Source organism: Patagioenas fasciata, chromosome 5, assembly GCF_037038585.1.
Source record: "Patagioenas fasciata isolate bPatFas1 chromosome 5, bPatFas1.hap1, whole genome shotgun sequence".
NCBI lineage: Eukaryota > Metazoa > Chordata > Aves > Columbiformes > Columbidae > Patagioenas > Patagioenas fasciata.
Window position 1 is genome coordinate 3,186,416 of NC_092524.1, and position 14,668 is coordinate 3,201,083.

Genomic DNA, 14,668 nt, shown 5'->3' on the forward strand with positions numbered 1-14,668 from the left:
ATTGCTGGACTAAAAATCAATTGCAGCCTCCCAGGAACTGCTTTGACTGGATTTTACTGTAAAGATTTAATGCAACGACTGGTGAGATGCTGAACTCCTCAAGTACCGCTAGACATGCGCTTTGCTCCCAAAATGAAGACAGATGGCAAAATTGCCGCTCAGTTCCATGGCAGAGCTCATGAGAAGCTACCTGAAATGCGAAGGTCCTCCGCTTCAACTGAATAGTTCTTAAAACCCCTTAAATAGATGTATGAATAAAGGATTAAGACTGTATAGGGAAATACTGGTCATGTTTGGTGAAGAAAATATGTGCAGGGTGATTTAATTTCTATGCCTCTGGTACATAACAATGTTAAAAATCTAAACCAAGACCTGTCTCTGCTCTTCCATTGATAATTAGCATGCAGTCTTTGGTTTCTATTCTCCAACTATTCAGTTACACTGCCAGATGGACTTAGATGATTAAAATTAATTAAAAATACTTTATTGCAATGCAGAAAAGACAAGTCACTGCAGCAGCGTAAGAATGGCAGCAGCGAGCACCATTTCTCTTGCCATCAATAACCTGTCATTACTTTTAGCCTGTCTGAGAGACCAGGTTCATTCTCCAAGGAAAATGATCAGCTGCAATTCTAAAAAATAAAGTATTTCATTTAGGCCAAATTTTCCAGTGTGGTGACACTCGGCAGTCCCCTGCAAAGTAAACAGCAGAGTGAATAAGCAGAGCCCAATAGTCCAAACTCCAATTCTGAACCAAGGAGCACCTAGAACAATTTTACCCTGTTTAATTTGTGGCAGATACATTCTCTTCTGCTTCTTCCACTCTCACCTACACAACGCACACAGTTGTGTCCTGGACAAGTGTTACCTTCTCTCAGCTGAATCCATTTCAAGTGAAGTGAAATAACAATTCTTGTTTTCTGTTGCATGTCAAACCCATAAATTCAGCATATTCACTCTTGCCATATAACAGAAGTTCTGCGACAGCAAGTGAATGCGATGTAAATGGAGTTGATGTGCTCTGCCAGTGTCTCACTGAAGTTTATGAAGTCCTTTAGGATCAGTGCGTAAAGAAATACTTTTTACTTCTCAAGCACATATAAAAGGGCTGAGACATGAATTAGGTGTTCAGCCTCTCAACCTGGGCGCTAAAGGAGAATCTGCATGTCCCCGAGTACAACTACTCAGAAACAGGATCTGCTTCTATTCCGAGAGCCCAAACATCACTTAACATCTCAGGGTACACGGAGTAAAATGTTCCTACAAAGTGACTTAATTTGAACTACAGATCTGCAGCACAGAAATAGTTGTCCCTGTTGCCTGAGCTATGTCCTCACAGCGTACCTTAGGTTGTCCTCCCCTGCTTTATAGCTGGTCTCTGCTGTCTGCCAAACGGATTATTGACAGTGATTGTGAAGATGAAGTAGCATTTTAAATCTATGCCCCTGTCGATGTCAACACTAAACCCCAGAAGACTGTTCCAAGACAAACTGATGGAGCCTGCAAGCACAACCCCACTAGCACTGTGCCAATACCCACGTCCCCCGAAACCCGTGACCAAGCAACACCCTATTCTGGACTAAATACTGTCCCTTCCCACTCATAGAACACTTTCATTTAACTCAAAGGAACCGCAAACATGGACCCAGGGGGGAAGGTTATTGTTTTTTTGAAGCTTTGGTTCCTTTTAATTAATTCTACAGTTAGGAGTGAAGCACAGGCAATATTTGCAATACCCTATACGGCAGTTCTCAGAGAAGCAGCTGCAATCTGACAGCAGGAATAGCTGAGGATGAAGCTAAACAAGCATGTTTGAGAAGAGAAAAAAGGAGAGGAAGCAAAGCTTTCCTTAAGAAGCAAAACAGACATGGTGCACACAAAAATGTGAAAAATGTACGTATTGGCAAAATCAGAAAAGATATGTGGATAGTGCATATGTGGGGAAATCCTACGTTATCTTCTACTACACAGGAGGTCAAATGATACATCCCAATACTGTGCACAGACTTTTAGTAGAGCTGAACTGAATGCATTTAATCATTTGAAATGGAAGGTAAGGATTACTCAATTCACACTGTCTATACAATCAGGCATGCTGATAAAAAACCTGGAATATGTTGCCCTTCACTCTGCTTTATTCTGTTTGCTAGCAAGTCCGCTTCTCCCACAGAGCACAAAGTCTGTCCTGTTAGCCAGACCTGAATACACACAAAGCTCCAGGCAGCACAAATCCATACTGCCCAATACACCTCATAAGGCGTCTTTCCTATTTCACATACATTATAACATACAGATGTGCTGCTTAGCAACAAGGAGAGGTACTCCCAAAACATGTTCTGGGAATGAAAACGATACCTAGCATGTTTCAAGTCAGATACTTCACATTTCTAATGAATAAACAAGATTATAGCACATTCTGCTACCATTGCAAAAGCAGCCTGACATTTGAGTAGACAATCACCACAAAAAGGAGGTAATTTCCTAAAAACCCCAATGACACTAATTTATTTTCAGATCTGTCTAATTCAAGCTGATGATTGATTTAGGGCACACTAGTAGCAGCATGATGAATTGACTACATACCCTGTTTCCCCGAAAATAAGACAGGGTCTTATATGATTTTTGCTTCAAAAGATGCTTACTTTTTTGCATATATAGATGCCTAGACACTATTTAAATTGACTTTTTAAATGAACTGTAACTAGGGCTTATATTTTGAGCATCCTCAAAAATCCTGAAAAATCATGCTAGGGCTTATTTTTGGGGTAGGTCTTATTTTGGGGAAAAACAGGGTAACTTAGGAGATTGAATTTGTTGCAAGTATGTTGCTTGAGCTGATGAAATTAAAGTAACTGTTGCTTTCGATGTTGCCCTAATCAACGTTGGGGTAGTGCGAGAGGAATCATTAACTGGAATCTCGCTTGGGTTTTACTATTTTAGTGATAAACTCACCTTAAAAATGCACTCTTGATTTATTTTTAACCCTTTGCACAGAGCTGCAAGGTCTCACCACCTTGGAAGGAGGTGCAAAAAGTGACAGAAGGGAGTTTTTCTCCTCTGTGCTGCCTATTTCATGTGCGAGACCCCTGAGGCACAACCCCAGTCCAGCCCTTTACTTTCCTTCCACCATCCCCGGGCTGCAACTCCAACACCTGCCTAAAAACCTGGAAAAATCCCAGCTCCACACCCATACGCTGTGACTCAGCCTCATTTCTGTTTATACTCTTGTGAGCTGAAGAATGACGATGACTAGTAGCTATATAGATAAATAAAGTGTATTAAGTCACAGGAAGTAAAAAGGGAAAACCATTAATTTATTTTTAGAAACCCGCTCTTGCCATTCATCAGCAAGAAGAACATTCAAAAGTAAGCAGCAAGATACAAGCATCTGGATGAGGTTTGCTGACCACATACCAACTTTCAGGCTACACACAGAGAACCATTTTCCTTCTTTAGGCCAGGAGCACGGGATGCAGACAATAATGTAGTACTTTCCATTAGCGAGTCTTGGAAAGGGTGTTTTCACCACACATACTACAGCTGCTTTGGCATGGTCTGCTTGATCTTACCCTTTTGGTGGCCCTACAGCTGATACCTCCCTTCAGAGACACCATGGCACATCCTGGACCATTACACACCTTCCATCAAGTGTCCATACCAGGTTACACACAAGAGAAAAGGTCTCAACGCCCAGATCAGGTTCTCTATATAAATATACCATGTCAATACTAACAAAAAAACAAGTAATTTAACACGGAGCTGGACGCTCAGCTCCCAAAAACATAGTGGTACATGCAGTACGCCCACACCTCCCTTCTTTTTCCTCCTCTTGCCAAAATAGCAAGCATTCATCAGGACAAAACCTTGTCAGGACAACAGTGCCGCAAGAAGCCGAGATGAATTTAATGGTATTTGCATAAAAGCTTCCATCTTTTGCAGTCTGCAGTCGATTTCTTCTGGGCAATCATACCACAAGCATAAAGTCACACCATATTTTGAATCTTTGCCTGCCAAAATCCGGGAAGAATCGCAAAGCACGTTCAGTGACATATCTTGTGGTACACATCCTTGGCCAAGATGCTATAGCACAAATGATCGGATACAGAATAGGTTTTTCGTTGACTGTTAATGTTGCACTGGACACATTTCTGCCATTTTCTTTATTTCAAAGCAGTAAAAAACTAAACCTTGGAGTGATGCTTAGCCTGAAACTTTCATTTTTGGGTCTTGCTCCTTTTCTTAAGAACAACTGCAAAACTCCCACAACATCATGGTAAAAAGAAGAGTTTTAAAATGCATTCAGAGGGCTCTGTGCTCATTACTTTTACCTCTACGATGTCGCTGAAGTTGGTACCTGCTCACTCTTCCTATTAACTTTTTTAAAATGTGTCCTGAATCTGCACTTGAATGTAACTTAGTTGCCACGTTTGCCCTTTTTACTGAGTGCTGTGAAATTTGCTTCTCCCTCCCTGGACAAAATTTTTCTTTGTCAACCTTACTTTATCAACACACAGACCCCTATTGCATATTCCACATCTGTTCTGCAAGCAGGACACCAGCTGACGTCAATGACGATGTACAAGAGACAACAAATATTTGCAATGTGTTTAGAAAACAAAGCTTTTTCTCATTTTAGTACACACTCGTCAAGTTTCTCCCTACACAGGATACAAATAGGGGGAGAGGTAAGACAGCAGGAGTGGGAGCCAGGAACACATAACTTGTAATCACTGATGTCATGATGTAAGTTAAATAATTTCTAAGATATAAAAAGAGCAGTTAATGCCTGCAAACCACTTAGCCTTTTAATAACAGACACCAGGTTTTAAAACTCTCTTGGAGCGCTTACAATCATGTGCAAAAGGTCATAGGTATGTCAGTTTGTTCTTTAAAAAAAAAAAAGGTTCTGTTTTTCAGAGCTGCAGCCTGAAAGGACATTTCAGTGATTATATATATTATTAACACGCCACTCATAGGAATAAGAATGTACATCCAGGTCCTAGCACAGATACAGAGCTGCCAAGAATAAATCCAGATACACAGATAAGGTAAGCAGACAAGGATACTGAAGAGGAATGGGACTGGATCTAGCGTTACTACTGTCTTTTTATCAGTTGAAATCTGGAAATAGTTTCCGTAAGGGCTGGAAGGACAGACTGCCAGCAGGAGCTTCAAAGATGTGAACTGTGGGGGTTTGAAGAAGAGAGAAGAGAAAACACTGGCATGTGGGCCAGCCGCAGGGACAAGGCACTGGAAAGAGCTAAAGAAGCTGGAACAACGGAACACGGAGTGCGGCACAAAGAGAGAGAAGAAAGGAGAAGCGAGGATGTCGGCAAGGACGCGGGTCAGCTGTCTGCAGAGAGAGGCTGGAGGATGCGGGGAGGTTAGGGGGCAGGGAGAAGGGCTGGCCCTCCCACCAGGGTGTAGTACGGCTTTCAGAAATAGAGGGATACAAATCAAAGGCTAAACCAAATAAATAAAAATCTCTGTCCCTCGAGGGCACGTGGGCTCGTCTATGAAGCGGCGGCGGTGACTAATGCAGCCCGGCACGAGGAGCTCCGCTTCCTGCGAGTTCACAGCCTCCTGAGCAAGGAGACATTGCGGTTGTTTCTAAAAAGCCTTTATTCACCATAAATTACCCTGCAATGACAATGGAGACAGGCACCGCTACCTTTTTGCTCTTCAAAGTACCGGAAAAAAGTTGTGCATTGTTACTCACGTTACTCCGTTACATTACGTAGATCTAATAGCTGGCACAAGATGACCTGGCACCACAGAAAATAACACCGTGATAGGGTCCCAGCAAGGCACAGGGGCTGCCAACTCCTGAAAACTTGTCATGTGTCAAAACCCCTCTTGGGGTTTGTACCTACAACAGAACCGCGAGTCCTGCCATCATCTCAAGTTTGGCAGAGGACACGAGTAAGGTTAGGAAGGTGAATATTCCCATCCTGGCACACGTTGTCCCCAGTTAAACTGCTTTTGCAGTCTCTGAAAGCAAGCAGAACTATTTCATGCCGCTATCGCTAACTTGCGTCGTATATGAGGATGTGCACAGAAGTACTTTTTCCAGAATCCCTGAAAACACTTGCAAGAAGTAAAAGAAGTGCTGGTTCATATTCACGGAGCTCATCAGTCTAACGGTTCACCTATACGGTGACCCAGCAACTCGATATGAAATGAATGTTTTATATTATAACTGAAGTACGTCAAACTCATCATCATCTTGCTAAGGACAATGCCAAGGACCTCAGACAGACCCTCCTCTGAAAGATGCTCAATGCTTTGGCTTGCACAGATCTCCTCCCTCTGCTGATCGCCCTCTGCAGCAAATTAAGGTATAGCAGAGGATTCAGCCTTTCCACGGTACAGTGCAAAGATTTACAAGCACCTCGATAATCCAGAGCAGGACGCTGAGCTCCGTGCAGAGGTTAACAGGATCCCCCTCCCAAGAAGACACAAATTTGCTGTACAGTGAAATACAGCCATGTATTCAGTGCTGTGCTCTTAGCAAGAGCAGCTTCTCCCTCCTTTGCAGTCTCTGGGTATCGGAGGGTGGATGCTGAAGACTCAGTTGTGTCAGATGCCAAGCACACCCCAGGGAGTGCTACGTATCCCCACTAAAATGGGAGGGAGATGAGCAAACTCAGCCTTCATCAGCCTTTCACACAGTAAAGTCCTGAAGTTTGTCATGCCCGCTACAGTCTCTTCCTTTCTTCCTTTTCCCCAAAGCGATCCTAAATTAAAGCAAGCCTCATTTTCCAACCACAGCACGTCCCCAAGCATTTCCTTTTCTCAAAATCGCCAGAACCCAAAGGGTGTAATTAAAGCCAAAAGGGACATTTTTTTCCCTCCCTGATGCCAATAAATACTGCTGCTTCCCAGGGTTACTCTCCTGCCTTCTGTTTTGGCACGCTACTTTCACCCCATATTTCATGTCACACCCGTACGACCGCAGCGCGCAGCCATAGAGCTACACGCACCGAACCGGCGCATCCACCACATCTGACTCCGCAATGTCCCATTTCCCACCACCTCAACACTCTGTAAGAGCTCTCGGGGACAGGCAAACCGCCCTGCTTGCTCTTGGTCTCGTACAGAACAGCCTCCCACAGCTACTGGTGGACTGAGGTACAAGCCTGCAGTCCAGCACAAAGTCAGACCTGCGGCTGCGTATGTGCTCATCCCCAGAAATTAATAAGTTATTACTAGAAATTAAAATATTAAGGTAATGATGTGCACGACTGTAAGTTGCAGAGCTGGGAAAGAAGTCCTAATTAAATCAATACAGTTATTAGCCTCTTGTCATCTCTGATTAATTATTAGCTTAATATGCTTCATCATTTTCACTGTTAATGGAAATAGCTGCAGTGCTACCATGGGAAGCAGAGTGATACATATGAGAAACCTATGGAGCTGTGCTGTAAGTCCCATCTCCGGATTGAACAGTATCTTCCAGAGAAAAAGGGGAAAACATTTATTTTCTGGGGTAATAGTATGATGACATTAAAGTTGGTGACAAAAAACCCTCATGGTTTTCAAAGGGATCAGATGTTTGCTCGGGGGATTTTTGATTGCTGAAATCTAGGAGGTGAAGACTTGGCTCCTAATCCTGTCCTGAGTCCTGAGCACTTGTTCCAGTGTCTCAAATCCTTTCTCTGAAGTGCCAGGGTGGCACCTCAGTCCTTTCAACATACTAGGACCTTCCTCCAGAGCCCACCCCAGTTCTGACCTTCTCCCCATCTTCATTAGATGACCTCGTTACCCCAGAACATGAGGAAAGAATCAGCATAAAATAAGCTGGCAGGCATCAGCTGCCACATCTGGGTCCTCAGGGCACAGATGTACCCGAGGACACCTGTCCTTTCATGCCACCGCAAGAGCTGAAAATAATGCACTGAGGTCACTTTGACCAACTCCTTGCTGGACAAAAGTAAAATAGTATTTTGGGTGTAGGTAGGTGACAGTACTAAGGAGAGCATGGACTCTCCTTCATTTTCCTGCCTAGCATCCTCTCACAGACCCCAATTTTCCCAAACTCCTTGTAACAAGCAAGTTTCTTTAGCTGTCTACACAGTTTTTTTTGAGTCTAAAGACCATGTAGAAGCACCAAGGATGGGTCTCCACATGTCTCTCCAGCAATAATGCAAGTTACCAGAGAACTGAATAGGATTTGTACTGTAATGCATTGATCTGCTAGGTAATTAGACATGAGTTTTCATCTTATCAACAGCTTTTACAAACAAGCTCTTTTGGATAGGTTATCAATAGAAATACAAACATCCACTTCCGAGAACAAAACTGCTCCTTGAACTCATTAATGAAGCTGGTACACAGCGTTTGTGCTGCTAATGGGTGATTCAGTAAATTAAACAGAGAATGTCACTGTAAAATACGATGTAAAGTTTCTCAAAGACAAAGAAGCCACTCCAGCAATTTCTCAGGATTCTCACCCTGTCCCTGTGATTACCTCATGATAAATTGCCACCTGTCTCGTGAGTAATGGTCAGTGTCATTTTATCATTTAGTCCTCTTACTGATATCTGTTCATGTACCGCGATAACACCTCAGCTTCTCTTACTTTACTTGCCTTCCATTCCAGCTTTGAAAAGTTCGAGCTCCTTCTTATTTTAATAAATAAGTTAATGCGGGACAATCAGTGGCACACAGAGACCCCATTCCCCGGTATTTAGATATAAAGCCCAGCTGGTTTGTGTCAGAATGTAAAGAAATAGTTTTCTTTTCATTCTGAGCACTCTGGCTAGCCTACAGTTTGATGAGCTTACAGCATTTCTTTCCAAAATGGGCTGAACTCCAGTGGAATATTTGGCCATTTAATGAGTAGACTCCAGGATAACGGGTTTCGTGGGAATCCAAAAAGAGGGAGTAAAGAAAAGGGCTCCCCGTGCTATTCTTAGCTGCAAACAGTTAGATTTGGAATTTTGATTGTAAAGCATGGAATTTATAAATGGTGCCATGCTAAATTTACTTCATTTGTATACAATTTAGCTGGATAATCAGATGGGTTCCAGCATGTTCCTGGTTAGCATCTCAGTTCTAGTTTTATTGTCTCTAAACTGGTACAAAAATGCGTTTAGTAAATAGTGCTTGTAAAATTTGTGTTCCAATGTGTGTGCGTGAAGGTTTTATATACACAGGGTGTGCGCGTGAAGATTTTATATAAATGCATATGTGGGTGCACACGCATGCACACATACACTGAGCTGTGATTTATTTCTAGAGGGAAGCCAAGGAAATTCCCACCCCCTACCATTTAAACGATCTGCTCTTTGGCTCTAAACATTCTGTAACTTCTCAGCCAAGGAATGTATTTTCCCCTTCCAATATATATAATTTATTTTGCGGCACACATTAGTTAATGATACAGAGATACATGATTTAGCCAGTTCTGTAAAAACATTACTGACAATCTGAGACAGACCCATTTCATTTTGTAATACTTTTTTTTTCCTCCCCTCCTTTTCCGCGGCACAGTGTGAATTAACAGCAATCATCAGCTCAAGGATTTATCCCATAGACTTTGTACGCCAGCAATTTTTCATAATTAGATTGGCTTCCTGGGGTTAGATGAGCTTTTAATTACTACATTAACGTAGGTAAAAAGGACTTTAACGTGGTTTGCATTTGAGGAGGGGGAAGGAAGGGGGGGACGGGAGGGAGGAGGGAGGCGGGAGCCAGCTATTTGATTTCACTCTTACTTTGCAGAGATTACTCCTGGATTTTTAAAAACAGGCGATGAAATGCTAATAATAACCCCCTTATCGGGGCACTGGGGACCGAGGCGAGCGGCCGTCCCCAGAGCCCCTTTCCCAGCCGGACCGGAGCGCACCCCGGAGCGCTCCCCATCCCCGCACCTTCCCCCGCCGCGGCACAACTTACGCGGTCCCGGCAGCCTGCGCAGGTGGATCTCATCCGTATCCATCGCCTGCCCGCGCCCCGCAGCCACTTGGTACCAAACTGAACTTGCCAGGATCCCTCCTCCTCCTCTTCCTCCTCCCTTCTTCCCCCCACCCCCCCTCCCTCGGCTTTTTTTCGGGGAGGGCGCGTTCACCCAGCGAGCGGCACCGCGCAGCGCCCCGCCGCCCCCCGGCCAGACTTTAAATAAGGGCGGCGGGCGGCGGCCCGGCCCGCCGGGAGCGCGGCCCTGCGGGGGGAGCCGGCCCTCCCCGTGACGCCGCTCCCGCTCCCTCCCCGCCCGCCCGGCCGGCAGCTCCGAGCGCGCCCCCTCCGCCCCCGCGCACGCTGCGCGCAGCTCCGCGCCTACCTGCGGTGGCGGCGGCAGCGCTGACCTTGGGCGCGGGGCGGCGGGCACTGGAGCGACGGGCACCGGAGCGACGGCGGCAGCTGCCGGGCGGGGACAGCGCGCCCGCTCAAAGGTCAGCGCGCCCTGCGCGCCCGCGGGCGGGGAAGCGGCAGCGAGGTGCGCTGGGGCTGAGCCCCCTGCGCGCCCCGGCAGTCCCCGAAATGAAGCGGGTTTAACCATTTCCTCGCTCCTTTTTCCCTTTTTCTTTTTTTAAATGAATGGGTGTCAAAGATCCCACACCTTTTGGTTTATCAAAAGTAAAACAACAACAAAATTAAATAATAATAAAAATAAAACTAACCAACCAATCAAAAAGCAAACAACCCCCCCCCAACAAACAAACAAAAGAAATCAAACAAACACCACATCTTGGTCTGCTCTCAAAGTGAAGCCACCGGTTGTGGCTGCGGTGACAACTCTCCCGTCATCCAAGGCACAGGCTGGACCTTCCCCCAGCTCAGCCCCCACCCTGTTTTTCCCACTGCCCCACCTGGGACAGCGTTTACAGCCACCCACACTGACACAGCAGCAGCCAGGGCCCCATTTAGATGAGGCTCTTAGGGACACGGTTTAGTGCTAGATTTAGCTTATGTTTGGACTCTATGATCTTAAGGGTCTCTTCCAATCAAAATGATTCTCTAATTTCCCAGGAAGGCTGTGCCTGCCCGGGGCTGCTGCCCCTCCCCAGGTCTGGCCCAGGAGTGATGCTCTGAATATCACAGTACACACCAACAAACTTGTGCCCTCTCAGAACACCACCAAGTTACCTTTTATAACTTTTCTAAAAAACAAAAAAAGACATGTAAAATAGCTGCCACTTGCTTTTTACACCTCCATCTGGATGGTTACAATATTTGCACAGAAGCAGAATATGATTCCAGGCTTATTCATCTCCCTGGACTTAAACCCCTCTTCAGTACCCCACGGGGATTCCCTGGGCTTCTCCAAACCTGCTGCCTGATCCAGAGCTGCAGAAACCCACTCTGGCAGAACTGACACAGATTTATCTGCACCATTCTCTGACTGCTGTCTCTTTTTTTTTTAATCGCAGACGAGCACTTAACCCTCAGAAATGTAAAGACAGGAGTGTGCAAGGGCTCTGTTTGAAGGAAACAGGCTCAGCAGGCTCAGCACGCAGCCCCTAATCGCGAAGCTGTACCCAGACCCTCCTGGTCCTGAGGGGCAGTAGGGGGCACATGGCTCCTCACTACATGACAGCGAGCAAACCCAGCTCTTGCTTAAGATCACGGTCCTAATTCCACTCTCAACTCTCTTATGTTACTGAAAAGACAGCAAGTTATGGCTCAGCTGCCTCTGTGGGATTGTGTTTTTGAAATCGTAAAAGCATCTTTCATGGGTTGGTTCGGGGTTGGACACAAGGGATAGAAAACACATTGAGGTAAAGATATAAAAAGGGGAATTTACACATATGGGCTTCAATATAAGCCACAGAGGCTTTGAAACTGAGTCAGGGTGCTTTTAGGCTACATTATGTATCTTTTAATTCCTTTTTATCTTTTGTGATTTTTAAAGACAGTATGTTTTTGACTATTTTGGAAATGCACATTAGTTTATATTAGCAGAAGAGCAGGCAAGTAGATCGTGTTGAACTGAAGCCTCACTTACCAGTCTGCTTAACCAGGGATCAAAGGCACTTGGGAGCGTGGTCTTTTTCCTTTGCCTAGAATTAATTTATTTTGGATGGAGACTTGCAACGGAACCAAACATTGGCACAAGACCAACAGATATATATTTGTTTTACAAATGTGAAACACAAAGAAATCTGGAAATAATGACGCATTCTTATGTCCTATCTCGTAATGACCACAAGCTCCGTGAGCAACTGCTGAGCGCAGCTGGAGCAGGAACCCAGCCCAGACACACTCAGCATCAAAGGGCCACCTTTTCTGCCGGTGATTCTCTACTGAAAGCTTAGCCAGAGGCAGGCCAGCTGATCAATGACATGATTTTGTAACAAGCTTTAGGAAGTTTTAGTCTGACAAGCAGGATTTAAGAAACCAAACTTGTATTCCAGCGCCACACGTGGAAAAAAATCAAAATAAAGCCAACATTACTGCCTCATTCCAGGCATTTAAGTGGTAATGGGCAATCATTTCTTTTATAAGTACCCTGAAATTTAAAATACATTAATTGCCTAGTATCATTGTAAAAGGTCCTGGGTTGACGTGGTCTGGATTTGAGTGGAAATGGAAGAATCTCAGTGTGCTACGCAGGCTGTGCTCCACCTGGTAGTGCTGAGGCACGACAATTTCCTTCTCACTCCCCTAGACGAGCTCCAGCAGATCCCTTGGCTGCTTTGGTGAAACCCATTGTTGGAACCTACCATAAAGATAACAGGAAAATCGTGCATTTGGACAGAGTCTGCCCGATCTCCATCACTCTGTGCTGCTTCCAAATATGATTTCGTTTACCTGTTGATATTCCCTGGGCTCCTCCCTGTGTGGGTGTACGGACTTTGCAATTAGACTTACAAGGGCTGGACCGCTCCTGCACCTGAAGGGACAGAACAGAGCAGCGGGACCGCTCGGACCCCAAACTGCGCACGAGAGCAGAAGAGAAATGGTTTGTCTTTTCAAGAGCCCCATGAGCTAAAATAGGCGGTTGAGCTGATAGGAAACAGAGACTCCAGCTACAGTTTTCTTGCTTAGAGTGTGATAAACCCAGTGTGCCATCTCAACACATACTTGTGAGAAGAATGGTAAAGGGATGGAAAACCTACTGTCTGTGCAATAAAACAAAAATGCTTTCTTAACAGTTAGGAAGGAGACAGTGCTGCTTGGCATCCATGCCTATAGTAAGTGCACTTGCTGGAAATATTTACGGTCTGCTCCTGCAAAATGGATTGTGTACCTTTATAACAATAATAATGCAGTCCTCAGCTCCTGGGATTTGGAGCCGAGCAAAGGCTCAGGGTGTTCAGGGCGCTCATGCTCTGCGGATAAACCCAACCCCACCATCCCAAATGGCAAAACAAACACAGCAGCCCATCAACCACCTCTCTGCCTCGCAGTTGCCTCTGAACTATTTTTGTGAACTCTGCTACACTTTGGAGGGGCGTGCAGTGAAGCCAGGGAAACACTTTCAGCTGGGGCATCCGGAGATAAGAGCCCGTATCCCTGGCAGGCACCCGAAATGGTATGAACGCAATCACATGATGGTGAAACAAAGCCTGGCCGTGGCTGTGACAGTGGCGGTCCCTCTGCCCCCTGGCCTGTCACTGACACACCAGTATAAATAAGTTAATGGATATGTTTTGTACGAGGTAAAGAACTGGGTTCCAGGGAGCCCTAAAATCACAGGCAGTGCGAGAAAGATAAACAGGGAATATGTCACAATATAAAAACTAAGGCATAGCCAGAGAAATTAACAAGTGGCAGGAATAATATAACCAGGGAGACGTATTTTTTCTACATATATGCTGAAACCACAAGATTATTACATAGATTAATATATAGTAGTAAATAAAACTATAGATACAGAGCATCATTGCGTTTTCACGCAATACAAGTGAAGCCAAAAGCATAGCTTTATTTTAAAAAAGCTTGAGAAACATTTATGAAAAATGGGTCCATTGGTGTCTACTGCACAAAGTAGTCTGGCTATAATTTTCAGCTCAGTAAGCTCTTAAGCCTCTGGTTGTTGGAAAGGCATTTGTGGGGAAGGATGTTCTGTTTCTTATCTCTTTTTCTTGCTGCTTAGCCCTGACAGACACTGGGTCCTGGGCTAGATGGACCTCAAGAGTATGGCAAGACTTTTGGCTGCATAAACTTAGTTACATGAGCTCTACATAAATGCTAAAGCACAGAATATTTTGTTTGTTATGTACATTCAGGTCAAGCTTCGTTCTGGGTTGGAATTATTGAGCAGATAATGCTAAAAACATTATTTTATCAGTGCTCCAATCTTGCAAGTGCTTCTCTTCATGCTTATATTAAATATTACTTCTCTGAACAGTCTTTTTTTTTCTTTATGATTTAACATTTTGACAAAGTTGAGTGAGAAAAATGTTACTGTTTGTAAATAGTAATGCCTAGTATGCCAAATATATACTCAAAGCTGCAGGGAGTTGAAGGACCGAATCAAACAATGTCTATAGTGAGAAACATCCACTACTTTGCAGGTCTTTGCCTGCGCCAATGGCAGAAGCAGGCTGGGGGTCACCACACGTTCCCTAAATAAAGAATAAATATTTAGGATGACTGATTTTCCACAAGTTTAGACAACGTAAGAGAAGTGAAAAATGAAGTTTTGCATAAGAGCAGAAAAAAATCAGCAGGCAAACCCCCCTACTTCTGCTTATGTGAAGACTATTCCCTTTCTCAT

At 44.6% G+C, this 14,668-nt stretch overlaps 1 protein-coding gene across 5 annotated transcripts in view; it reads right to left on the reverse strand.

The window, feature by feature from the left end:
* ANO1 (anoctamin 1) overlaps positions 1-14,668 on the reverse strand; it is a 118,590-nt gene that overhangs the window by 67,684 nt on the left and 36,238 nt on the right. For 2 of the 5 annotated variants that reach the window (XM_065839481.2, XM_071808799.1), the window contains exon 1: positions 9,901-10,024. The exons of 1 other annotated variant lie outside the window; for it this stretch is intronic. In XM_065839481.2, the coding sequence (XP_065695553.1) occupies positions 9,901-9,943 (43 nt within the window). In that variant the 5' untranslated portion in view covers positions 9,944-10,024. Of the gene's footprint in view, positions 1-9,900; positions 10,026-10,285; positions 10,335-14,668 lie in introns of those variants that run through there. 2 more of the 5 variants (XM_071808801.1, XM_065839482.2) reach the window with 2 other exon arrangements.